Here is a 27,380-nt window from a genome sequence, read left to right as displayed (position 1 = left end):
GTGTGTACGTTAAAGAAACGTTATATGTGTGTGTGTGTGTGTGTGTGTGTGTGTGTGTGTGTGTGTGTGTGTGTGTGTGTGTGTGTGTGTGTGTGTGTGTGATAACGTCATGATAATAAATGTAAAACAATTTTTCAACTCTGCTGGCTGGATCTGGCTGGATAGACGTGCACATTCACGGCAATACAGTTTTCCACCTCTAGATGAGGAAAAAAGCTCCAGCTGGTTCTGCTAAACCTGGTTGCTTAAATGTAGAATGATATTTGCAATGTTATGCAATGGTACATATATTACCCTTTACATTTAAAAAACACTGAGTAGTTTTCTGCTTCTCTGCTCTACTGGTTGAAAGTGGAATTACAACTGTCGTAAACAACCCTGCTACAGTCTGCTGTAGCTAGCGCTAACAACAAGCTAATGCTAACATGAGCCAACTAAGACTAAAATAAACCACAAAGTAAAAAATTCCATAATGTTGACCAAAAAATATGATTAATTACAAGCTCAGTAGAAAACAAAGCCAGATCACCATCAGTCCATGATTTTGTAGCCTCCATTGGCTTCCTCAAACTAGTGTGTACCGAGCAGATGTTCACTCTGGTTTTAGCGATTTGCGTCCCCTCCAACGACATTAATCTCTTACTTTTACTTCCGGGCTTTGCCATGATGCTAGCATAACAGCAGTAAAGCAGGTAAAGACTTCTCCCTATAGGGCACCTACCCATTCCACGGGTACTGTGCAGTAGTTTCTAGTCAGCAGGTCTGCAGAGTGGTGTCAAATATGAAACAAGTCAAGTTTCTAACTCAACAATCACTGAGATCAAGTTTAAAAAACATGAAGTGTTACTTTCTACTTTCTAGTAAATTCAACATTTCATTTTTTAGTATGAGTTATACAGCTAATGTGAATTAAATAAATAATTTTTAAGACATCCTTTCACAGCTTAGATTAGTTTTTTTTCATAAACACCTCATTTTTCAAAACTTCCTTCAGTTCTGGCGATGCCTGGCCTTATCTCACCTCTCTCTGCCTCTAAATGAAGAGCCTGAATTCAAAACTGCAAGTCGTCACTCTGTGGTAAAGCCTATCGCTCTCCTCGTCACGGTGACTTAGGATCGAATCATGCCCTTCTTGGAAGTTTCAGTGAGCCCGAATGAATACAGGGATGAATCAAAACACAGTCTGGTAAATGTACCATGAAGGCATTCATTTTAAACAAACTTCATTTTAGTATTGGATATAAGAAACTTGTTTATAGCTTAATTGTTTCTTTAATAAGCAGAATGTTTCAAGGTGACATGAAAATGACATGTCTAAGATGTAACATCTCTAACTGAAGATTAAAATGTTCCTTTTTTTTAGCTTGGTATTTGATTGTAGAGCCTTAAATCTTCTTGGGGGCTGATCCATAAAAGCCTGGCACACTTCCTCCTATTGTTTGTAGCAGAAATGTTGAAGCCATGTAAAATCTAGATCACTAGAACTCTGGCATTGGTTTAATTTCTCTGGACCTCTTCGGTTTTTCGGCATCTTAGCTGAAAAACATTTCCTTCCACGATCAGATTCTTATTCATGACAATCATTTGAGAACCGCTGTTGGTTCCCCTAGTCCATAATCAGATCTGAAGATGTCTTTTGGATGAGAGGTGGAACATCTTAAAGATGTCCAGTTGCTTTTTTAGCTGTAAAACTGTCATCAGCCTTTGGTTTTATAGGAGTGCTATGTAGATGTTTGGGATTCACAAGTGAGCTGGAGTCCCACTGCAGTGGTAATTTGGGGATTACTGATAATATCTGGATGCAAAGGAGTTCATTAAAGAGTAAAACTTTTACAGCTTTATTTCTCATGTTGTCATAGTTCTATGGCCAGAACATGAATATCAAGTTCTTTGCACAAAATCACTCTCACTTAAAGCAATGCCTGCAGTTATATTCTTGACATTTTCAGTACCTTCCACAATGAGCCATTTTATGGCTCTGTCACTGCTGAAGCTGGCCACACCCACTCAAACCTCAAGCTGCTATAAACTGAGAAGCTCAGTACAGCAACTTCTCCTCCAGCAGTTCTGATGACATCACAAACAAAGACTTTGTTTTATACATAACTCCTTAAATGAAACACTGATAAAAAACAGTTTATTTCCATGAGTGGAGTGTTTTTAGAGGCAGTAGAGACCAACATGGTAACACAAAAGATTGCAAAAGGTGACTTTTTTAATAATATGTCCCCTTTATGAGTTAGGATTCACATCATAATATGGTTTCTCTGTTTTATTTTTATTTTGAAAAGCAGTTTACCAATTTAAAATTATTGTATGTGTCCTGAAAAGTTCTAAAAATAAATGAAAAATATTACCAGTCTTCTGTCTTTACATGTTTACCCCAGTTTTGAGGAGTTGCTCATTTTTAATTAAAGGGACAATGTGTAGTTTAAACCATTAATCTCTGGAAACATCCATCAAAATGCTGTTGAGAATGAATGAAATGATACCCAGTTGTTGAAAAATATTGGCAGATTCTTAATATATAATCATAAAATTCAGGTCTAAAATACACGGGAGCGGGTCTAAGGGTGTTTCTCAATGTCAAGGAACTTTGCCTTGATGTCTTGGCCCCGCCCCAGTTGCCTAGGAGATTCATCATCAGGAGCCGCCAAGACATGTTCCAATGTTCATGTTCTACTGAGGAGTGTGTTCTCCGTTTGTTAGCCGTTTAGCTAGCTGAGCAAGGACACACGGGAGGTGTCTTGTAACCTAGCCTTTGTCAAAAATTACCCACAATACACCGCAGTATTTTCAAAAAGGCGGCGGATCAGAAGCTGGCAGCTACTTCGGGGACTATTTTCAAGTTTTAAAGTAAGTCAGCTAATTCAAAATGTTTTATTTAGATACAAAGAAGTTATATGTTGTTGGTTATTTGCTTAGTAGTTGCAGCTTCGGTGGCTAGCTTATATTTTTAATTTAATAAACATATACACAATTTAAAAAGTAAAAGCCTCGTTTTATATTTATATTGAAACTTACACATATAAAATATAACGTTATCTCCCGTGTCACATGACGTTACGTGTGATGCAAGTCTGTTCCATTTAACCGTTTTCTTTGACCAAGGAAGGACAGTGTCCTCGTAAGCAAGGCGCCTGGCCTCGAAAGACATTGCCTTGCAAGGCAAGACGCCTTGATATTGAGAAACACCCTAAGGCTGTGTCTCAATTCAGGGTCTGCATCCTACCTCGGCCGGATTCGTCGGCCGGTTACGTCACAGCGCCGCGACTCGGCCTGTCCCAATTCGAAGACTCCTTCAAATGCGGTCGACGAATGCGGCCTTCTTTTCGCCTGAATGAAGGATGGGTCGGGTGTATCCTTCAATAGGTAGCATTTCCCAAGATGCCTTGCGGGCCGGCCGGCAGAAAAACTTAAAAACAATGGCGGACAGTGAAGCGGGAGCTGTCGGAGAGGATTGCGCATATAAATGTAAGTATAAACTTAAACTGTCAGTTTAAGGACTTTTTGTGATACATGAACGTTATTTTAGTTAGAAATGTTACAGTAAAAGTGCTTGTATTGCGGTCTCGGCTCGTATGTTCGGCCGCGCTCGGTGTCGTACTTCTCCCACTACGTTTCCCCCTGATTTTAATAGAAGTTTGTATTTTAGGACCAAAAGAGAAAACCAGGGAATTTATTAAGCTTAGGGCGGAGATGGACCACATGATCACCGGAGCAAAGTATTCGGCGGCTGTGGCATGGAGGTACAATAACATCTCATATTTTAAAAACTCGTTTGAGTATATTTTTTTCTGCGAAAACATGAAAGGAATAACCCGTTGTCCTCTTTTCTCTTCCTGTTTCTTTTCTTACATGTTTGTTAAGACTATTCTGGAGAAAATGGGCATCCAGGGGAAGGTGCCAGCGATGAGCTTCTGGAGCTGATCTGGGAGGACATGAGGCTGCAGAGCAGCAGAGAGCACAGGAGAGAAGGAAGAACTTTGACAGCTTTTTACTTTGCTAGAAAAAAATGGTTAATGAAGATTAAACATGTACATGTAAAATAAATATCTAAATAAAATCAGTTCTGCATTAAACTCTTCAATTTTATTTTTGTTTACAAATGAGAATTGTTTACTAGAGGGTATCCGCTGGGTCTTGAAAAGTCTTAAAAGGTGATAAATCGGTTTTGGTCAAAGTAAGACCCTTAGAAAGTATTAAAAACTATTATCACATCTTTGCTCAGGCTCAGCTAGTCTAAAGTATTTTCTCTGAATTAGCTCTCCAACAGTCAAGGAAATGATTAACCCCCAGAGACCCACGGTTGTAGTATTACAACATCAGATTTAAGTCTACAAAAATAAACCTTCCCCATTTTTTTTCTTTTTAAAACCACATTTACATTGCTAATAGGTCCTATTCAGTTCTGCAACACTATTGGCTGTTAAAATGTGTAAATAGGCCCGTTTATCTGGCCTCCTAGAACAACATGTGAAAGGTTAAAAAATATTTTGCAGTTGTTTTCTAAATTTGGGTTTCTGGGGGTTAAAAAGCTAAATAAAACGTCGAGCTCCATCGTTTAAGGTTCCTTCTGCCTTCTGCCCAGCGGTTCCACGGTTGCTAGGCGACGGAACGTTTTCCGAGGGAGTTCATGAAGGCTAGGCCTGTCCAAATTCACAGCCGTTAACATCCGGTCTACCCGGCCGACGGAGGACGCAGCCCACGTCGGCCGGGTGGGCTGGGTCCTTCGAAGGATGCAGACCCTGAATTGAGACACAGCCACAGCCTAAGTCTCAGAGTGATGCCATTTTAGATGCCATGCTTCCTTCTACGGAAGCCACTGAGGACAAAATGCATTTACTGATATCTAACAAATGGTTACAAAACTTTCACCAGTCCTAAACGTTGTTGATTTACACATTTACCTCCTCACTCGTTGCCACAGATAAAAGAGAGCCTGATGTGCTCGTTATTTTTGCTGAAGTTTGCACTCAATAGAGCTTTTTGACCCTAATGTGTATCCGTTGTTAAGGTCTTACTCCAGCACAAAAATACAGCTTCCTTGCAACAATTTAGGTATCTATTGCCCCCATCACTAGGAAAAATACACATTGTCCTTTTAAACAAACAAAAAATAGATGGATCCCTTATTTTTTAGCAGTCCTGGGTCTGGTATATTTATTTTAGTTCTTCTTCCTTGCTGTGAGCCTAAATTTAGCAGCCATCATTACAGATGAAAGTAGTGTCGGTACACACTTCCAGATAAAAAGACATTCATTCCTGCTGTCACTTCATAACTCCTTTATGCCAGATCAAAGCTCTGATCCTGGTGTGGGAAAGTGAGATGATGGATGTGAGCTTAACTTGACCTCTACACTCATACGTTACAGACTCGTATGTCACTGGAATGTCACCGCAGAGACTGCAAACGTCCAGCTGGGCTCTGTATCAGCAGACTGTGCGTTTGTGCATGTGGGTAACAACAATAGGCCCAGAGCAGGGATGGGATTTAGGGGATTGAAAGCTGTGTTAGATCCAGCACGGACAGATGTGCAGACAGGACGAGAGGCATGTGGGGGGTAGATGTTTATCAGTGCGTCTTTGTGCATGAATGTGTTCGTCCTTATCATTAGGAAGTTTAGAACTATGCCTGAAACATGTTTGCTTCAGGCCCAAATTGGGATCTGCTCACACTTTGTGAGCAGAAAGTAGCGTGTGTCTGTCTGCCACATGAATAGAACATGTGTGGACCTACTGATAAAATCTCACCTGACTGCACCGCTAGAAACACTTAGCAACACAGAGACAGAAAATGTCGTACAACAACAAAAAGATGTTGCCGTTATCTGAGACCAGCAAAGTGCACATGTATTGTTTTTATTGAATGTGTTGGTTTGTGGTTAAACCAACAGTCCAGATGTTTTACAACAACACTCCATCTTTGGTGCCATCAACGTTGCATCACACAGGCTGGGTTTGCACAGATACAGAAGTGGGCCATATGCAAGTGGGTCTAGTTGCTAGGCAGAAAATCCAGCTTTACAGCTGTGTTTTTAATCATGTATGAGGTTACATCAGCTTTGAGGCTCCTCTGTTTTGGTGACCTCAGAGTTCTGCTGCTCTTCCCAGTTTTTCCTATGTGTCACTTCAGTTCTCAGTAAAAGTGTGTGATGAATCCATGTGGATTCTTCCCGTCATTAAATGCAACATCATACCTGCCCAGTGTTTAATGCCTGAAGAAAAAAACACCCTCTGTCAAGGACTAAATATAAAAAATGTATCATTCATGAATGAAATTTTTCATTTTGAGGCATTTCTATAATTTATTACATTTAGGAACATCCTTTGATAAAAAACACACTCTTTTAATTTTATTTTCAGATTCCTATGATAACAAATGTAATGTGATTACATGGGAATAGGGTGGGGGGTGAGCGTCTGGTGTAACTTTTGAAACCAGAACTTTATTAGGCCAAAGTAAATTCTGACAAAAAACAATAATAATTCACATAAGCAGTTAGCAGTGGAGGAATTGTTATGGTTTGTGGATACTTCAGTTTCTCAGTGGCTCAGCAGCATGAGGTCACTGACTCAAATTTGAAAGTTGGACCATAATTGGATCTTTTGAAAGGGACGTATCAGCAAAATTGAACTTTTGCACACTTTTGTACTGCTATGTGGATCTCTACTATCTATAAACACCTCCACCATAAAAAAAACATTCGTTTGTTTTCTGTCAGTGTTTGGTTTTAGGGATTATGTGCCTAAACCAGCTGTTTCAAAAGCCTTGTTTGTGATGTCACAAATGGGAAAATTAGAGTAGAATGACTAACTAACAGCCGTTTCCCACATGGAGGAAAACGGCTGTTGCTGGAGGAGCAGCGGCTCTACTCTGAGCCCCTCCTGGAAATCGGGATCTTCTCAGTCTATAGCAGCTTGAGCAGGTAATGGGTGGGCGTGGCCAGCTCCAACATGTTTTCCTAAAGTGACAAAGGCCTAAAACAGCTCATTCTGAGAGGTACCGAAAATACCAAGAAGAAAAAGGCTGGAATTGCTTCATGTGAGAGGGATTTAGGGGCAGCAATTGTTTAAGAGGGTGAGTGGGTTTGCAAGTTTGATCCCGGCACTGGACAGAGAACTGTGTTGTTGTGTCCTTTGGTAAGACACTTAATCCACCTTGCCTGTTGGTGGCGATTGGATGGACTTATGGCGCCTGTGCTCGGAAGCCTCGCCTCCGTCAGAACATCCCAGGGCAGCTGTGGCTACAATGTAGCGCATCACCATCAGTGTGTGAATAGATGAATGATACACTGTAGTGTAAAGCATTTTAGAGTCATCTGCAGGTAATTTATCATTATCATTAATCATTTAGTGCAAAGAACTTCATAAACATGTTTTGTATCAACCATAAATATTATAACTTAAAAGTCATAATATGTCTCCTTTAACAGGGCGTAGTGACCTTCAGGTCACTTGTAATAACAAAAATAAAGTCAGGAAAGCTTATAAGTTGTAATTTGTGTGCAAAAGTTTTCAAAACATAACAAAACTGATCATCACATCCACATTGAAGAAACTGCCTTCGCTCATGACAGCATTTTAATCCTCTGCGATTTCACGTGATAACAAAATGTTTCCAATTTTCAGGTTGACATGCTTTTTGAAAGTCTCAGCTTCTATTGTTGCTATATGTTGAATGAATGAATGACTTTATTTATAGAGCACATTTCCTGTACGACAACAACTCAATGTGCTTAACAGTAAAAGAGACTAAATAAAACAAACAATTATAAAATATGTACACCCTTAAAAACGATCGGTGTTTACATATTAAAATATACACATGAAACTAAAATCTACCCATTCAAACATGCACGCACACATACACACACACAAACATTTATACACACATTTGCACATACATCCATGCACAGCCATAATACATAATTGTAAGAACTTATCTAAGTCGTTGTTTTCAGTCGTCTTTCTCTTTAACGTGGGCTGTTCTCAACCTGCTTCTGCTTTACTTTTAAGCCTCTTGCTGCTTTTACTGAAATGAGAAAGTCCAGATTTATTCTGTAACTTGAAACAACAACCAAGGTTTTATCATCCTGAAAGCAACCAGCTTAAGTTTTCAGTTTCCTCCAATGTTTCCTGCTAATAAAAAAATGTGTTGCTTTTTAAAAATATATTTTTATATTTTAAATATATTTTTATATTGTATGATCATCACAGATCACTTCATCCACACTTTTTGTTTACTCGTCTAGTTTTGTTTTAAATAATGATCTAACAGCCAAAACCTTTCTCCCTCCGAATCTTTTAGCTCGCTCGAAGTAGGAGTTATTTGTGGTTTTGACCCAAAAATAACAACAAAGGACACGTTTTTGTGCTGATCGCTAGACATCTCTGTTTACTCTAGTTTGTGGTACCACACATAAGAAATTTGCTAAGTATTTGCAGCCCTGACAGCAACTCTCAGAAGATGTCATCATGTTTACAGACTTTTTTATTATTTTTATTATTATTTTTTTGCAGGCTAACAGCTGTCATCGTTTGTGTCTTTAAATGTCGGCTGCCATGGCCAAACATGAAGCGGGGAGCACCAGCCCTGTGGTGCGTCAGATAGACAAGCAGTTCCTGGTCTGTAGCATCTGTCTGGACCATTACCACAACCCAAAAGTCCTTCCGTGTCTGCACACCTTTTGTGAAAGGTAACAAACGTTGAGGCTCTAAAAGAGCAGGTTCAACGAGAAACCATTGTTTACTTATTGTTTTTGAAAGTGATTGGTCACTCTGAGATTGTCATGCAGGCTGAACATGAAAATAGTCTTCTACGCCTATCGCCTGCGTTAGCTTGATTGAAAATAGACGGAACACTTGGTTCAGAAAAGCCTGACAGATCTACTTCACACCGTCACCTAACATTCATGGACTCACCTATCTTGGCTTACGATGGGGAAGGCTGTTGTTGGATTAGTGTCCAGGAAACAGCAGAGAACATCTCAGCTAGTAGAAGCTAGCATTATCAACTCCACCACATTGCAGAAACGCCTCCAGGCTTCTGTTATTTGTGAAGATAAAAAAAATCAACATTGCAGCGCAAACTGAGTCAATTTCTAAAGCTATCCAATGATGTTTTGTTGTGAGTCTGATCTTATTCCCGTGCCGTTTGAGGGTTTCAACCATCGTGGAACGTATTATCTTCTTGCCATGTTGCAATAGCAGCAGATTTAGGTGAAACTGATGTTTTTGGACATTTTTCCACTCAAAGAATTTGTTTATTTTCAGGGGTTGTTTGAAATTAAAACCAAGTGGAAGACTTGACTGATCCTTTTCAGACACATTTTTCTCCATTTTTAAAATGAAATAGATACTTGACCCAACTTTAGCACGAAAGGATGATTTTTCAAGTGAATCTTGCGTCTCGAACCTCCCTTTAGTTGCCTCCAGAACTACATCCCCCCAGAGTCGCTCACGCTCTCGTGTCCGGTGTGTCGGCAGACGTCCATCCTCCCAGAAAAAGGAGTGTGCGCTCTGCAGAACAACTTCTTCATCTCTAATCTCATGGAGGTCTGACTGTCCATCATCCTTTCCTTGTTGTCCTGTTCACGCCTTTATTGGGAGCAAGTTCTGTAAAAAAAAAAACAGATGCTAAAGATTTGAATGTTTTGTTTTAGGTCCTCCAACGTGAGCCCGAGTGCTCACGTCCAGAGGCCTGCAGCGTGTTGGAGTCCGTCACGGCTGCAGCAGCAGGGAAACCTCTCTGCTGCCCAAACCACGAGGGAAAAGTGAGAAGCCCCTTTTTTCCTGTCCCTCTGTCTAGTCAGTGCACTATAAATCGATTTAACTCGCCTCCTCCTGCAGGTGATGGAGTTCTACTGCGAGTCTTGTGAGACGGCCATGTGTCTGGACTGTACAGAGGGTGAGCACAGGGAGCATGTGACGGTCCCTCTGCGGGACGTTGTGGAGCAACACAAAGCTGCACTGAAGACACAGCTGGATGCCATTCACAGCAGGTGGGGACTCAGAACACCTAGTTTGGATTCTTGAGCATTCAATCCCGCCTACAGGTGATCTAAAATATATCAAATTTGTTTTCGTACGACAAAATCTCATTTTACATTTTACTGCTGCAATCCTAGTTTTAGTCATGCAACATTTCAAAGAAATTCTTACACAGTTCAGTCTTGCAGGCTGCCTCAGCTCACAGCAGCCATTGAAATGGTGAGTGAGATCTCCTGTCAGCTGAATGAAAGAAAGAACGAGGCCGTGGCGGGGATCACCAGCACCTTTGAAGAGCTGGAAAGGTTGCTGCATCAGCGCAAGACGGCTCTCGTCATGGATCTGGAGAGTATCTGCAGCGCTAAGCAGAAGGTTAAGCTTCCAGCTTGTTTGGACTTTATGAATCTGTCTCACACCCGTCGCAAACTTTTGGTTTTGTTGGTCTTCTACTCACCTGAGCACAGGTTCTACAGGCCCAGCTTTCGTCTTTGCGCCAGGGGAAGGAACACATCCAGAGCAGCTGCAGCTTCACAGAACAGGCTCTCAGCCACGGGACGGCGACTGAGGTGGGCGGGGCTATTATGAAAGCAAACCCAGGCACAAGCTTTACAGGTATCAGCTGACCCTGATGTTGCATCATTTTTATGTCTGTGATCTGAGAGTAGGTGCTGCTGGTTCAGAAGCAGATGAGCGAGCGGGTCACAGCTTTGGCCAGACACGACTTCCCAGAGAAGCCACATCAGAATGCACACCTGGATTGTCAGGTACTAACTGTTGTTAGCTCTGATTTAAGCAACTTGTTATAGTCATACTCCTCCATTCTGGAGTGGTTCTGCTAGTTGTCAAGTTTGCCTATAAATCAACTGTGATGTGGCTGTTGTGCTGCATCTTTTAATGCAAAATTAGGTGTTATTGTTTTTTTTTTCAGACATCAGAAAGCCCCAAAATCAATAGATAAGATATTTTTAAGTGGCTTTTATTGGGGAAAAAATAACATTTTACCTGTTGTAGACTGAATCTTTGAATAACTGAGATTAATTCTGTAGGTTTTGGGAAATTGAGTGCTTTAAGAGCTCAATATATATATATTGTGTGTATATATATATATATATATATATATATATATATATATATATATATATATATATATATATATATAATGTATATTATGTATAACCTCTACTTATGACGAATAAACTGTGATACTCTATTTAAATATAGAATATCAACCCTGCTCGGTCTTTGTGTGTTTATCAGAAGATTCTAGGATTCTTTGTTTTTTAAGGGATTGTACACACTTCGTTTTGCTTCAGAAAAGAGTCAGGTTTATAAAAGTAAGAATTTATTTTACCAACAATTAAAACATGACAAGTTAACTAACATTTTACTGTGATGGATGGAACTAGATGTTATGTATGAAACCTATGTGTGAACGCGATGTTATCAGAAATTCCATATCTAGGAACTGAGTTCTGGATGTAAAAGAATTTGGTTTGTGTTAAGCTAAATTATTTCTTAAAAGAAACAGGCATTCCGGACACAATCTTGTGTTCTGCTTCACCGTTCAGATGACCCTCTGTTCGGATCCCGAGGTCAAGGGAGGATGTTGATCAGCCTCTGGGTACCCGGTCCGGTAGGGTAGACCAGTGGTACCGACTCTCTGGTCCTAGAGTTGCCGCAGGCACACAGGTGGATGGTTTGTGTCTTAAAATTAACTCTGAAGGAGTTTTGTGTCAGCTTTGCTGCAGATGGCGTTTCTGTTGAAGCAATTCTATCGGCGAGACAGAAAAGCTTTAGAAGAGGTTTCGAACGGCCGACTCGATCCTCTGGAATGTCGTTGCCACGGAGAGAATTTTGGTGAGCTCAAGAACTGAACTTGAACTGAGGAGTTAGGTTTTAAGAGACGGCTGGTAATCTTATTCTAACGAATTAGATTTTGACATGTAGATTTAACATACCTCGGAACACGCCCTCTCAAGATAGAAAGCTCTGGGTTGTCATGTGACAAAGACATGTGACATGTGAGTACAGTTAACTTTAACCTGATTGCTGTGTCCTGCATGGTGTGTATAAGTGCACATGATCTTCTTGTCACTGTTAAACTTTACTGATTATCATAAATAATAATGATTATTAACCAAAGAAAAATAATTCATTTCAGTAATGAAATACATTTATAATGAACCTTGATGATTATTTATGAACATTGTGATAGACAGTGAAAAGAGTTGATTAAAAATGATTCTTTAAAATCTTGAAGTGTCCTTTGTCTTGCAGATGGAACAGCAGTCAGATTAAAGATGGTTTACAGCAGACTTTGCGTCTCCTGTGATGGATATTCTGTAGATAGAAGTACAGCCAGGACAGCTGACCCAGCTGAGGAAGTGTGACCTTTTGGTCACAAAGGAGGCCATTCATGTCGCTACACAGGTAATAAACGCGACAGCGACGAATTTCATTGATCGCGGTCGTTTGTCGCCTCCTGTGTGCCGAGCCCTTCAGAGTTGTCTCCAGGTCACAACAGACAGATGGAACCGCACGTCTGGGACTCTTAAGGAGTCTAAACAATATCAGCTTGTTCTGCAGGAACTTTTAGCCGTATCAGCTTTGCAGGTGCAAAATGGTTTTGATGACGTGTGTAGCCAACCAGAGGTTGACAAGTTTGAGGACTATTACCAAGAGTCTCAGAAACACGCCTCCTTTGATACCGCAGGCTCTGATCTGGGGTAGAGGACTATTTATGTGTCATAAGTTTAACTTAACTTTGTTCTTGTGTGAGTGCAAATGGTTATGACCTTGTCATATTAACATGCTGAAACATATTTCAATCACTGTAATCATAACATAACATTCATTTCAAACTTCAATCATTGAGCACAGATTAATGAAACATTTCATTATATTATAATTATTATAAGTAGCAATAAACAAACATTATTTAATGAATATCCAGCTTATAAGTTTTAGAAGTTCATATTTAATTTAGTTCAGTTCAGTTCAGTTCATTTTTATTTCAAACATTTCAAACATTTCACACATGTATCATTATGAAATATAATTCCATTATTTGTTTGAAAAGGAGTAGGCAGAAGTATTTACTTATTTGTCCCTACCCCCAAGTTTTACCTCTTATTCATTTAATTTTCTTTTAATCTTAAACAAACAACATATGAATATATATATATATATATATATATATATATATATATATATATATATATATATATATATATATATATATATATATATATATATATAACAGAACAACATATGGAAAACAGAGAATGTGTAAATTTGCAGATTCACCAGTTATGGAGAAAAAAAGAAAAACCAAACAAACCAAAAAACACTGAAAAAGAAGCACAAAAGCATAACTAGCCACATTTACCCTGGGTTAACCATTCTTATACTTATTTAAAATTAGGTTTTTATATTTTACTTTAAACTGGTTTATGTTTTTACTTTCTTTTATCTCTTCTGTTAGACTGTTCCATAATTTAACTCCTGCAATTGCGATTGACATAGTTTTTTAAGTTGTTCTAGCACTTTGTATTTTTAAATTCCATTTCCCTCTTAAGTTATACCCACCTTCTCTTTCTTTGAACAATCAACAGATTTCTTTTGGAAGCAATTTATTTCTTACTTTATGCATCATTTGCGCTGTTTTGAACTTCGCCAAGTCTTGGAATTCAATAGCTTGCATTTCGACAAATAGTGCATTTGTATGATCCCTGTACCCCACATTATTTATTATTCTAAGGGCTTTTTTCTGTATTATAGTTATCGTCTGTATGTTACTTTTGTATGTGTTTCCCCAGACTTCTACACAGTAACTCATATATGGCAGTAGTAAAGCACAGTATAATACGTGCAGGGCTTTCTGATCCAACATCTTCTTTATTCCCCAGGATGGCAACGACCTGTGCCAATTTCCCCTAAACATAAGTAATGTGTGGATTCCAACAGAGCTTATGGTCAATGATCACACCAAGAAATTTTATTTCATTTACTCTTTCTAAATATACATTATCCACACAAATTTCTATTTTGATGTTTTTCTTTTTGTTACCAAATAACATAAATCTGGTTTTAATCCAGATTCAATGATAATTTATTTATATCAAACCACTTTTTTAATATCGTTAATTCCTGTGTGATAAACTCCAAGACCAGTGTCAATTCCACACCTGAACAAAGTATATTTGTGTCATCTGCAAATATTACAAACTTTAAAATTTTTGATACTCTACAGATATCATTTAAGTACATAATAAACAATTTTGGTCCCAGTACTGAACCTTGAGGTACTCCACAAGCTATATCCATTAAATCCGATTTGTATTCATTTATTTGTACATATTGTTTCCTATTCCCTACATAGCTTTTTAACTAGTCCCCAACGATTCCCCTAAACCCGTACCTTTCCATTTTTTTATAGAATTTCATGATTCACAGTATCGAACGCCTTTTTTAGGTCTAAAAAAACTCAGAGTGCATACCTCTTATTATCCATACAGTCCGTTATCTTTTCCATTAAATCTGTCAATGCCAAAGCTGTTGATCTGTTACTTCTGAACCCAAATTGGCTATCTGTCAATAATTCATATCTTTTTATGAACAGTTTTTCCAGTATCTTAGAGAACTGGGAGAGTATCGACACTGGTCTATAGTTTGTAAAATTATGCCTTTCACCGGTTTTGTAAATGGGAATAACTTTAGCCACTTTCATATCCTGTGGAAAAACCCTTTTTGAAATGACAAATTGAATATAGATGTTAATGGTTTTACAATACTATCAATGACTGTTTTTACTGTTACCATATCAATATCATTCCAATCTGTGCTGGTTTTGTTCTTAAGTCCTCTAACTATGTCATAGATCTCTCAAGTACCCAGGGTAGTCATTATTCCTTGATTCATTTTTGATTATGCTGTTTAATACCTTCCATATATCTCTTGTGTTATTTTTATTATTTAGTAACCTTTTAATGAAATACTCTCTTTTACATGATCTCATTATATTTGTTAAATTATTTTTGTAATTTTTATACTTCCTTTCAGTTTCTATTGTTCTCTTTTTATGAATTCTCGATTTAGGGTATTCTTTTTTTTTACTAGCATTTTGTAGTCCTTTAGTCATCCATGGTCTTCCTGAATAGTTGTGTTTCCTGTTGATTTCAATTACTGAACAGTTTTTATCAAGTAATGTGTTAAATGTTCTTAAAAATACTTCAAATGCTTCATTAGCTTCTGTTTGTTCATATACCATATTCCAGTCATGCTTTACAAGTTCATTTCTAAAACAGTTTAATGTCCTCTCTGTTCTTATTCTTTTGTACCTAATCTTGTGCCCATCATTCTTCACTTTATGGTGGCAATAAGACGCCAAAACTGGTAAATGGTCAGTGATATTGTGATATCTTCAGTACTCTTATTATGATTTGGATTCAATATGTCAATATTAAAATCCCCACAAATAAACATTCTTTTCTGATTTATATTTGTAAATAATTCCTCCATATAATCCTTAAATATCTCAGTCTTGGATCCTGGTGTTCTGTATATACAACTGACAATTAAGTTTTTACCCTTTTCCATACTTATTTCCACTGTTAAACATTCCATCACTCCATCAACAACAGTCGTCATTCTTCCCATTCTTTCATATTTTAGGTTTTTGTTCATATAAAGTGCCCCCCACCACCCCTTGTTGATATTGTCTACATGAAGAAATTCATATCCATTAATTTAAAGTCTTCTTCTTTTCCAGGAGTTATCCAGGTCTCTGATATGGCTATTACCCTGAATAGCTGTTCAAACAGAGTTACGTAGTCTTTTATGGCTTGAAAGTTTGCATATAAGCTTTAACTATTAAAGTGAACCATTGTTATAACCTTTTCTACCTTAATTGTGTTTCAAGTTGCTCATTTGAATAATACTTACATTCATTTGTGTTACTGTTAAAGAAATTACAATCAGGATCTATATTGTTGTCATACCCCAATGTCTTATTTTCATTATCTATACGAGTTGCCAGTTGTAAACTGTCAGCCATCTGAGTTGGTAGTGCGTCTTAGATCTTCCCCTCATATTTCACTCTTAATTTGCATACTGATTTATCATTTATATTTTTCTAGTTCCGTCATCTCTTTGATGAACCTTAGCCTGCTCTGGTGTTCCGTTCAACTTAATAAATGTTTTACAGTCTGACGTCAAAGTTGCCTGTATTTTCTTCTGTTTTCTCAAAACTCTTGCTTGTCTTGCTACAGTATGTCTGTATTTTTCTTGATTAGGTGTTCATTTAAATATACATTTGTACCTCTTAGCTTTCTTCCTTGTTCGAGCAGTTCTTTTTTTCTGTTTTCTATTAGCAAAACGAATGATAATGGCAGGTAATTGCTTTTTGTTTTTCATTGGAAGAGGATGGCATCCCTCAATATTATTACTGTCCATTTCAATACTCTTGCTGTTGAAGAAAATTATTACCTGCTCTTCCAGAGTGCGTAGTTCTTGCTCAGGTGACTCTCCTTTTTCTGAAGCTGCCACCCGTGCATACGCTTGATGCTTGGTTTCCAGTCCTGTCACTATCACATCATTTACTCTTGTAAATTGTTCCAGATCTGACACTCGTCCTTCCAGCATAGCGATCTTCTTGTCCTTGTCCTCGCTCAGCCTTCTTAGTTCTTTAATATCATCCATAAATTAAGTATCAGTTTTTGTTGTTTTGAAATTATTATTTCTTCTGACATTAAGTTTAGTGATTTCTTTATGTCTTCCAGTTCCTCCTCATTAATGTTGCTCCTCTTAGGTGGCATCTTATCAGCGTTAAGGGCCGCTGGTTGTGAAGCCGTTGTTGTCTGCCAGCTAGCCTCGTTAGCCAGTGGTGAAGCCTGTTAGCTGGGTCCAGAGGCTGGTGGTGGAGCCTGTTGGCTAGGCCCAGAGGCTGGTGGTGGAGCCTGTTGGCTAGGCCCAGAGGCTGGTGGTGGAGCCTGTTGGTGATGAGACATCAGTATGGCTTTGAGAAATGATCATGCAGCGTGATCCTGAACAAAGCTGCACATGTGGAGCTCAACACAGTACAAGTATCTCCCCTGTCTTCTCACTGTCCAGCAACAACTTCATTTCATGTCAAGTCTCGTGAATCTCGTTTTAGTCCTCTGCTCAGTCATTCTCTCTTTTAGGAAATCATTCTTTGATTTAGCAACTAATCCGAGCTGCGAGTGTTAGGCATGAAGAATCCTGTAGGACGATAAGGATGGACCTTGAGGAGAGAACATCATTGTTGACAATTCGTTATCTGTGTTCAGAGCTGCAGAGGGGCTCTGAGCTCCAGCTGATGGGATGAAGGCAGGCCAATTTAAAGGGGACACGTGCAGTCTTGTGTTTCCTTTTTGACCAGATGTTGAATGGTCAAACTGTACCTAAAAACTGACCATTGCTGGACGTTACAATTCTGTTAGACTGATGATCACACCGAGACCAGTTTCACGGTGAATTACCGTTGTTTTAAAGCAACACTGAATAAGATAAAGCAGCACAATATAGCAGGGGTATTCAAGCCTGGGCCTGGAGGGCCAGTATCCAGCACGTTTTAGTGGTTTCTCTGCTCCAACACACTTGATTCAGTGGTAGAATCACCTGTGCAGCAGCTCATGAGGCTCTGAAGAAGCCTGTTAATCACCTGCTGATTGAAATCAGGTGTGCTGAAACAGAATTAAAACTAAAACGTGTTGGATACCAGCCCTCCAGGTTTCACACCTCCTCCTCCTACATGTTGAATTACAACTGTCGTAAGCAACCCTACCATAGCCTGCTAGCTACCGCTAAACAGCGAGCTAAAGCTAACACGAGCCACAAAGTAAAGATCCACACTTTTGGACAAAAACTATTATTACTTACAAGTCCAGTAGCAACAAAGTCAGGTCACAATCAGTCTATGATTTCGTTGCCTCCTTCAGCTCACTTAAACTAGTGCAGGTAATGCTGCTGTTTACTCTGGCTTCAGCTCTTTGCTTCACCTCCAAAGACATTTCTCTCGCTTTTACTTTATGGCTCCGTCACGATGCCAACAAAACAAAAAATAAATTCTTCTTCTTGTGCTTTATTTTCACAGTCGCAAAACTAAAAAACGCTAACTGCTAGCCTATTAGCTACTAGTACAGTAAACAGCTAATGCCGTCAAGCAGGTAGAGGCCTTCCACTGATGCGAATGTGGAGCTGGCTCAAGAACCACTGAAACTAGTTAGAAAGTAGTAGCTTAATGTGTTGAAAACTCACTTTATGCCCACCCTCCCTAGGACATTCAAATTCAACTTTGATGTTGGGGTTACTTAACAGAGAGCTGAAAGTGTAAAAATATAAATATCAATGAAGTGAAGCTGTAGCTCTCTGCTTCAGGTGGAGACTGAAGGTCTGCGGCGCTCCATCCAGAACCTGGGTGTTCTCCTCACCACATGCGCTGTGGCTCACACCTCTGTGGCAACAGGAGAGGGTCTACGACACGCAGCAACTGGACAGTACCACACCGTTACAGTCACAACAAAAGACAAAGTACAACCTTCAATATCCATGTTTTTGTTTTAATTAGTTCATATTTTTCATCTCAGTTATGCCCTTTGTTTAATCTCCTGTTCATGTAACTTTATGCTTGTTCCTCTGATCAAGGTTAGTTTCCTTTTATAGCTTTACTTGTTCCCTTTTTGCAGGATGGGGAGTTGGTACGGACAGGAAATGCCATTTTAAAAGCAGAGATAACGTCTGCCGATGGTAATCGGTCTGCGGACACAGAAATAACAGACAACAAGAATGGAACGTACGAGGTGGGCTACACAATACGCTCTGAGGGGGAGCACTCGTTCAGCCTGTTGTTGTACGGGCAGCCCATACGAGGCAGCCCCTTCCGTCTGCGAGCAGTCAAGCCGTCAGATGTGACCCAGTCTCCAGACGATGTAAAAAGGAGGGTGAAGTCCCCAAGTGGGACAGGAGGCCACATTCGACAGAAAGCTGTGCGGCGACCCTCCAGCATGTACAGCACCACGAAGAAGAAGGAGAACCCCATTGAGGATGAGCTCATCTACAGAGTTGGTAAGGAAGATAACCAGTTGGCAGTTGCAGGCCCCCCAGCTGTTAGCATGTTAGAATCAGGTGTGGGAATAGAACTCTTCATTTCGTACCCCAGGGTACTGAATTTGAACCCTTGTTGGTTTGTTAAGCCTCCTTTCCAGCCGTCATGAAAGCATTACAAAACGGCTGTGAAACATACTTTGATGCGGTTAGCAACCATTAAGATTGGTTTATGCTTGACGCATTCACTTTCCGCGCGGTGATGCGGCTCGCGGATGGAACGCGCTTCACAACTCGCAGCGTTTATGGTTCGTGCGGCTTGTCTCTGCGGTGAGCCAATATTCTCCCAAACTGAACGGGGCAGCATGGAGCTCTATGGCAAGAATCCAACATTACACCATGGTAGAAGTAGAAATGACTGTTTACAACACGGCATTTCAGCATTTTTAACAGCGTTCTCGTCTTTTCCGACAGTGCAAGCTATTTCTTTCCAAGAATTATTAACAACATGTTGATCACGGTGATCTTTGAGAGCTGATTCATACAAATGTCTGTATTTACGAACCTCTGCCGTACTAGTTCTTGCCGGTCCGCCATGTTTTTCCGCGTCCGTCTGTCCGCGTGGTTGGAAATTTTCCGAGGTGCGCGTTGCGGAAATCTTGAGCCGTGCGGAGACGCGGTGGAGGGGCGTGGTTGTTAAAATGACGCAAAATGACGCAACTTTTCCGCGCGGAGCCGTGCGGACCTCACGGACGCGTCAAGTATAAACCAACCTTTAGAGTGGACAGATTTCTTTCCACCGGCAGCAAAGTGCAACACTTTGGACGCGTCCCAGAAGTGAAGGGGCACCATCATTACGTTTCAAGTCTGTTTTTTATGCGCTACGCTTTCAAAATATGTCAAACTCCGCAGTTAAAATAATGTCAGACAGGAAGTCAAACAAGAAATCATCTGGAAATTTTCATAATAAAAGTCATGTGCAGTACGTCATTTCCCCCTGCAGCAGAAGTAAACAGAACATAAAATAAACTACGGACCTTTCTGGATGCATGCAGCTGTCTTTCTCCTTGCTTGTTATTGTGTGGACTTCTGAAATCACACGTTGTGTTGCAATTTTCTCGTGATTTTGTGACCTCATGGGATCAGCTGTGTGGAACACTTTTGCTCCTGTTTCGCATCAGAATCGCTCCAGGTTTATGGAAAGGAAGCCTAATATCTGCTTCCTCTTAGGCACAATTTGCCAACTTTTAAATGTATTTATGTATTTATTTATGGATGTAAAATGTCTCTCTGTTTACTTTTGACTCTGATTTTACATTAGACGATCTTGTCAAGTCTCCGTTTGGCTTGTGCCTCAGAAATATTGCTAACACGGCTCCATTAATCACATCCTGTACTGGAAGTGATTTTTTATGCTTTCATGCTCTGCTGCATCAATGCACTCCTTTAGAATCAAACTCCATTAGAGAAAACACATTTCTTAAAGTGACAATGTGTACTTTTTACAAATAATGTCTGAAAATATCCATCTAAATGTTGTAAATGAATTAAAAGATCCCCAGTTGTTGAAAAATATTGACTGTTTCATAACATATCACCATAAAAATCTGTTCTAACATACATGGGAGTGGGTATAAGTCTCTGGGTGGCGCCATATTTGATGCCATGTTTCTTTCTACGGAAGCCCGTGAGGACATAACACATTTAATGATTTGTAAGTATCTTTCTTGACATTTTGATGGAAGTTGCACTCCCAGGGATTTTTGACCCTTATGGCTATCCGTTGGTATGGTCTTACTTAAACACAAAAATAATGCTTGCTTGCAATGATTTAGGTGTCTGCTGCCCCCTATCACCAGGGAAAATACACACTGTCACTTTAATTCTGAAACAGATATTTTTAAACTCAGGCAAATTTGTTTGTAAAATGTTTAATTTGCTGTAAAAAAATGTCTTTACTGTTTTCATGTGAGTTTAGCTGTAACGTCTCTACTCAAGCAGGTTTTAACTGCAGTGAAACAAATCAAAAAGTCCATTTGTCTGATAGATTTTAGAAGAATCCTGAAAACAGATTTTATGTCATCTAAAAGAATGTTCAGGGGATAAAATAGGCCCCACAACACTTGTCAGGGATAGTAAATTAAGCACATCCAGACCATTAAATGCCACAGTTGTTTTCTGTTAGGTACCCGAGGCAGAGAGAAGGGTGAGTTCACAAATCTGCAAGGAATCTCAACCTCCAGCAATGGCAGAGTGGTGGTGGCTGACAGCAACAACCAGTGCATCCAGGTGAGGCTACCACACAGTGGAGAACACGTGCAGGTGCAGCCATGTCTGCTGCTGTGGGGGAGCAGATCATAACGGGCTGTGTGATGGGACTGACTGCAGGTCTTCTCCAATGATGGCCAGTTCAAAATGCGCTTTGGGGTCAGAGGTCGATCTCCAGGACAGCTGCAGAGGCCGACGGGCGTCACTGTGGACATGAATGGTGACATTGTGGTGGCGGATTATGACAACAGATGGGTCAGCATCTTCTCCTCTGACGGAAAGTTTAAGGTAATAATTATTTGGCTTTCTTAAGTTCTACTTTAGCTTTTTACTTCATCAGATGAAACATGAATAAACAATATGCTTTAAAATGAAGTGTTTCATATTTGCTCTGATCTTCTGCTGCAGAATAAGATAGGTGCTGGCCGTCTCATGGGTCCTAAAGGTGTGGCCGTGGATAAAAATGGACACATCATCACCGTTGACAACAAGGCCTGCTGCGTCTTCATCTTCCAGTCCAACGGGAAGCTTGTGACCAAGTTTGGAGGCAGAGGAACGTCTGAGAGGCAGTTTGCAGGTGAGAAGGAGACTATTTCACCACAGATGAGAAACATTTGGAAATCTAGTGGATTTATCTGTTTTTAACCTCATTTAGTTTCTACAAAGCACTTTTTCAGCCAATGTTTCCATATTTGAACACTATTTATTTAAACCTTTTTGTTTTTAACAGAGCAGTGGAAAAGCCCATCGTCTTTTCCAAAGATGGTTATGATTCACACACTGTAAAACAGGAAATGTTGAATTCACTTTACCAAGTTATGTCGACTGGTTCCACTAAACCTAGCTGCTCACATGTAAAAAGTAATTTTAACATTGGTAAACACTGCTATGTTCAAAGTAAATATATATAACTTTTTGCATTTGATTAGTCTGAGCGCTGCTGCCACCTAGTGACTGGGGGTGGTTTAGCATTCCATCATGAAAAAATATGCTAAAAATAATGGATTCTTCTGCGTCTCGTGCCCCACGACAACCCCTCAGGACGCGCCCCACTAATTGAGAAACGCTGCTCTTTACTGTAACTCCATTTGATGGAACCATTTGTCATAAATTTGTTAAGTAAATGAAGCATTTCATTTTACAGTATACAAACCAACATCTTTGATTGCTTAACAACCGCATCACTGTTATCAAATGAGAGTTACACACTCTTCACTTGGTCTAACTGTCAATCCTGTAAAAATAAAAAATAAACAATTTTGTCAAACGTAGGCCGTTCGTGATGCTGTTTGCCATTTGCAAAGCTTTAAATAATCCAGAGCGTCAGGTTCTCTCCTCGTGTAACAGCTCTGACCACCCTTGAGTGTAATTCTTCTTTTTTCTTAATCTCCTTTGACCTTCATGTTCTTTCATTCTGTTTTCTGATTCAGAAAAACTTGGCCCAAACTTTAATAAATCTGGCTCAGTTTTCAGTAAGTACTACGTGTGGCCTTGTTGCAACCTTAATCCCACAGTGCCCTCTGTCTAACCCAAATCCCTGATCACGTGTCTGACTTCCAAGGAAGTCGGATTGTTAAAACACGAATGGATCAAGCTGTGATCCAGTGATGATGCAAAAGATGGAGTTAAGGAACAATATGTTGTGTGTATTGTTTGTTCTTTCTCATCCATTAATCCCTGTTTTCCTTTTGAAAAATGTGAATCAGAATCAGTAGAGCTTAAATATGGGTCCCTGCAGATAAACTTCCTAATTTATGATATTAGATTGTGCGTTATATTGTGTCAGGTCTGTGCATGCTTTGGTAATTGGATTTTCTTATTGGAAACCAGCAATGACAACAAAAAAGTGTTTGTTTAATAGAAATGTAAGTTTTTTTATTTTTTGTTTTCAAAAATCAGTTGACAGTTTCACATTTAGAAAAACATTTATTTTTAATTACTGACATCAAATGCTATCATGAAGGCAAAGAAACATAAAGATTTTTTTAAAATCAGTATTCTTATTGTTTAAAATTTATATAATTATATCTTATTTTAGCATAAGTAAAAGGTTCAGTTCATTTATTTAAAACGTTTAAAACAGTCTTCCCACAACTTAGATGATAACTGCAATGTTTATGAGCCGAACACCTTATCGTAATACCACTAAATGTCCACAAGAGGGCGAGAAATTTGCATATTATTCTGAAGCCAAAGATCAAAAAGAGGCAAGATAAACCATCAACATTACTAAAAAGAGTTCACAAATATATCACACAACTTACTGCAATGGTTCAACAATGGCATGAAGACATTGTAGCTGCGGCAAAATGGAGCTTTTGATGATGTTTGTTTTAGCCAATGATTTTATGTTTCGTTCTCCCATTTGGTAAAATGGAGTCTGTTGCTATTCCTCAAAATGAGTTTTCTCAGATCGTATTTCAACATTTGTCGTTAGCCCCTTCACATAGTTGGACAAATGTTGAAACAACACCATTCTTTGATGTCAGAATGCCAATACCCTGACCTCTGTCATAAAGTTAAAGTCCCATTAGTTTGTTTGTTTATTTATTTGGCAGACACTTTTATCCAAAGCAACGTACAATTTATAACCTGTAGGACATGTTGTGATCTGTGGGGGAAACTGGAGTATCTGGAGGAAACCCACACATGCAACTCCATGCAGAAAGACCACAGTTGGGTTTCGAACCTGCAACCTTTTTGCTGCTAACGACTGCGCCGCCATGCAGCAGTGTAGTCCCACACAGCTGCAACTGTGGCTGCGCTCAGGAATAAAGTGGTAGTTTAAGCCCCCCCATTCCAACCCCTTAAAGCTGAGTGTCAAGCAGGGAGGCATTGGGTCCCATTTTTAAAGTCTTTGATGCATAATGGTCACTACAGTGGACAGGTACTCAAAATAGTTTATTTTATTTTTATTTTTTGTTATGAAGCATAGCTGTTGAAGACTTTATTGTATTTGAGCCCCTCCATTTGAACTTCAGTAAGCCAAGCCAACTTATTTCATGTTCAGAATGCACGCTGTCCACTGCTGAGGTGGACATGTAATAAACTATTTGTAATTTATTAATCGTTACAAAAAATATTTGTTGAAATTTGTTTCATTCACACCTAAAGATGAATGAAAAGAATTGTTTAAAAAATCATGGTTGAAGATTTCGTAATTCATGCATCAAAGGTCTTCGGTAAGACCTGACCGGGATTTGAACCCTGATCTCACTCTACCAGTAGGCCACCTAAGCTGGTCATATTGATAAAAAATATGTAAGAGGGTCTATTCTTCTAAAAGTGAAGGATCAAACCGTCGAGAAAACACTTTTTTTTACAAACGTAAAATGTATTTAAAAGTATTTTAATTTAATATTTTGCATCTTAAACCAATAACTGCTTTTATTTGGTTTGTCATCAACTGGTTTCTAATATAAAACTCCAATTAGAAAATCATGCACAGGCTGTGTGGTCAGACAGAGCATGCACTAATCAATTCAAGTGGAAAGAAATCCCAAAACCTTCAGCTTCTCTATGATTTATCTCCTATTATATGGTATTCTGAATGATGTATTAAAGGAAAACTGGCTCTCAAGTGAGGAAAAACGTTTAAAAATCTTACCCATGTTGTTTGTGCTGGTCCACAAAATAAGACAAAATAAACGTCCTGCTTCTCTTCTCCCAGGTCCACACTTTGTCGCGGTGAACAACAAGAATGAAATCATAGTGACAGATTTTCACAATCACTCTGTGAAGGTGAAACAAAGGACTGCTTTTGTTCAAATGCACAATTTAGCATTAATGCACACAGACACGTGATCTGAGTTTCTGTTCCAGGTTTACAGTGCAGATGGGGAGTTCTTATTCAAATTTGGCTCTCATGGTGAAGGAAATGGCCAGTTCAACGCTCCCACTGGTGTGGCTGTGGACGCCAACGGAAACATCATAGTAGCAGACTGGGGAAACAGCAGAATACAGGTATGTCTAATCTGCTTTTAGCATTTCAAATGTACATTTCTGCTGTTGCAGCTCAGTGATTTTCTTATTAATGGTGCAGCAGTTTTAAATCATCACATTAAGTCCAATTTTCTTAGTTTAAAGGTGCAATAAGTAACAATTCTACAATGAAACAATAACAAAACATTCTAATGTCTCAGTCACATTGGAAGGACGATTATATTGAAACGTATTTCCCTCTCAATCGGCTGGGGGTTGCCAGGTTTTATTTTATTTTTAAAAGGCCACAAAGGAACGTAGTATTTGGTTGTTTCTCAATACCAAAGTATGCTAGTACGTTTTTGCATACTTGATAAGTACATTCTTGGCAAGAAGAGCAGAAATGTAGTTCTACTGAGAACGAGAGGACGAGGACAGCATTTGGAACAGGACCGTACTTCATTGTGTCATGGCAACAAGCACTGCTCAAGCTTTGGTTAAAAAAAATGACCTGAAACAAAATTAAAGTCTAGTTTGTCCCTTAAATAACAAAAAACAATGAATAAATGTTATTCATATAATATTTGTTCTACTTTTGAACACTTATAACAGTATAACGCAATGCATTATGGGACTCCCTAATGCCTAAGTCCACAAAAGGATGCGTTGATGCATCCTCAAAACAATGAGCAGAGAAAGAACACATTCGGGTACTTTGAGCATATTTACCATGATACTTACTTCGGATTGGAACTGTCCTTGGCCAATGTTGATGGAGTCTCGAGTACGCAAATTCAGACAAGTACGCATACTGATAAACGGCCATAGTCATTGTTTATAATCTGTCCCGCTTCAATACTTCCTGGTTCCAGAGCCAATATAGCCCACACGTGAGCCCGTAAGGTTGCCAGGTCTTCAATGCAAAGACTTCACTAGCGTTTGTAATTTGATACCGGCTGGGCAAGAGCAGCGTTTTGGAAGGAATGGAAGATAGTAAATCAAATCAAATCAAACTTTATTTATATAGCACTTAATCTTACAATGCATGTAACTCTAAGTGCTTAACAAATTAAAAAGGCCCTGCATACCCACATTCCCTCCCATCCCCAGAATTTTAAAAACAAAAGTAAAAAGAGCAGGCCGAATCTCAGGTAAAGAAGGCTAGAGGCTAACGTTAAACCAACAATGCTAAGTGAACGACAAAAAAGTACCTTTTAGAGCCGACATTTTTTTAAAATTACCAACAACTCGATTTTTTCAGTGAAATGTATTTCCTTCACTCATCGTCTAGAATCTCCTGCCACTGATCCCTAAACTGAGGGAGTTCTTAACTACAGAACCCATATTTGACCACAGGTTGTCCTTATTGCACCTTTAACTTTAATTCTCACACAATAATATGACCCTTGTTTGCTATTTGTGTCAGGTGTTTGACAGCACTGGGTCCTTCTTGTCCTACATCAATACCTCGGCAGATCCGCTCTATGGCCCTCAGGGTCTCGCTCTCACCTCAGAAGGACATGTGGCTGTGGCAGACTCCGGCAATCACTGCTTCAAAGTTTACCGATACCTGCAGTAGGACGAGGGGAGGCACCACCACGTCCTGCTGGCATTGTCCCGTCCTGCTTGTAGACGGAGAGTACGACGTGCCTGCACACTTTACAAAGACCCCATTTCCACATTTAATCTCAACGCTCTTTAGTGGTTCTAATATTTAACACATAATAAAATATTACTGTAATAAAGATGAAAAAAGGAAGATGTGCTGAAAATTGGAACCTCTTTGCACTGAACACAAACTCAAAAGTAATCAGTAGAAGAAAAGACAGAACGATTTATTTCTCAGGAATAAATTGTCTTGTTTTAAAATGTACCTGCATCTTTTAGTATTTCTGCCTTTAAGCTATACCTACTACTGTAACTGGTAAATAGCCTGTATTTGATATAGCCTCTTCTGGAGTCCTGGAACCTCCCAAGGTGCTTTACAACACAATCAGTCATTCACCCATTCACACATTCACACTCTGGTGGTGATGAGCTACTTTGTAGCCAGCTCACTGTTAGAGGCGAGTCTGCCATACACAGGCTCCACCGGTCCTTCTGAACACCACCAGCAGGCAAGGTGGTCTTGCCCAAGG

General features: G+C 39.4%; 1 protein-coding gene across 2 annotated transcripts in view; it reads left to right on the top strand.

Annotated features, from left to right (window-relative positions):
* trim3b (tripartite motif containing 3b) overlaps positions 1-27,051 on the top strand; it is a 28,224-nt gene extending 1,173 nt beyond the window's left edge. The window contains exons 2-17 of one of the 2 annotated variants that reach the window (XM_070555878.1): positions 8,524-8,699; positions 9,429-9,558; positions 9,666-9,776; positions 9,853-10,004; positions 10,182-10,362; positions 10,455-10,556; positions 10,656-10,754; positions 18,388-18,540; positions 18,696-19,074; positions 21,239-21,342; positions 21,442-21,609; positions 21,730-21,898; positions 22,752-22,793; positions 24,992-25,062; positions 25,144-25,284; positions 26,669-27,051. In XM_070555878.1, the coding sequence (XP_070411979.1) occupies positions 8,554-8,699; positions 9,429-9,558; positions 9,666-9,776; positions 9,853-10,004; positions 10,182-10,362; positions 10,455-10,556; positions 10,656-10,754; positions 18,388-18,540; positions 18,696-19,074; positions 21,239-21,342; positions 21,442-21,609; positions 21,730-21,898; positions 22,752-22,793; positions 24,992-25,062; positions 25,144-25,284; positions 26,669-26,821 (2,301 nt within the window). In that variant the 5' untranslated portion in view covers positions 8,524-8,553 and the 3' untranslated portion in view covers positions 26,822-27,051. The remainder of the gene's footprint in view (positions 1-8,523; positions 8,700-9,428; positions 9,559-9,665; positions 9,777-9,852; positions 10,005-10,181; positions 10,363-10,454; positions 10,557-10,655; positions 10,755-18,387; positions 18,541-18,695; positions 19,075-21,238; positions 21,343-21,441; positions 21,610-21,729; positions 21,899-22,751; positions 22,794-24,991; positions 25,063-25,143; positions 25,285-26,668) is intronic. The other variant, XM_070555881.1, reaches the window with a different exon arrangement.
* The last annotated feature ends 329 nt before the right edge of the window (positions 27,052-27,380 follow it).

The sequence above is a fragment of the Nothobranchius furzeri genome, chromosome 10 (assembly GCF_043380555.1).
Source record: "Nothobranchius furzeri strain GRZ-AD chromosome 10, NfurGRZ-RIMD1, whole genome shotgun sequence".
Lineage (NCBI taxonomy): Eukaryota > Metazoa > Chordata > Actinopteri > Cyprinodontiformes > Nothobranchiidae > Nothobranchius > Nothobranchius furzeri.
This window is presented reverse-complemented; position numbering and strand designations above follow the sequence as displayed.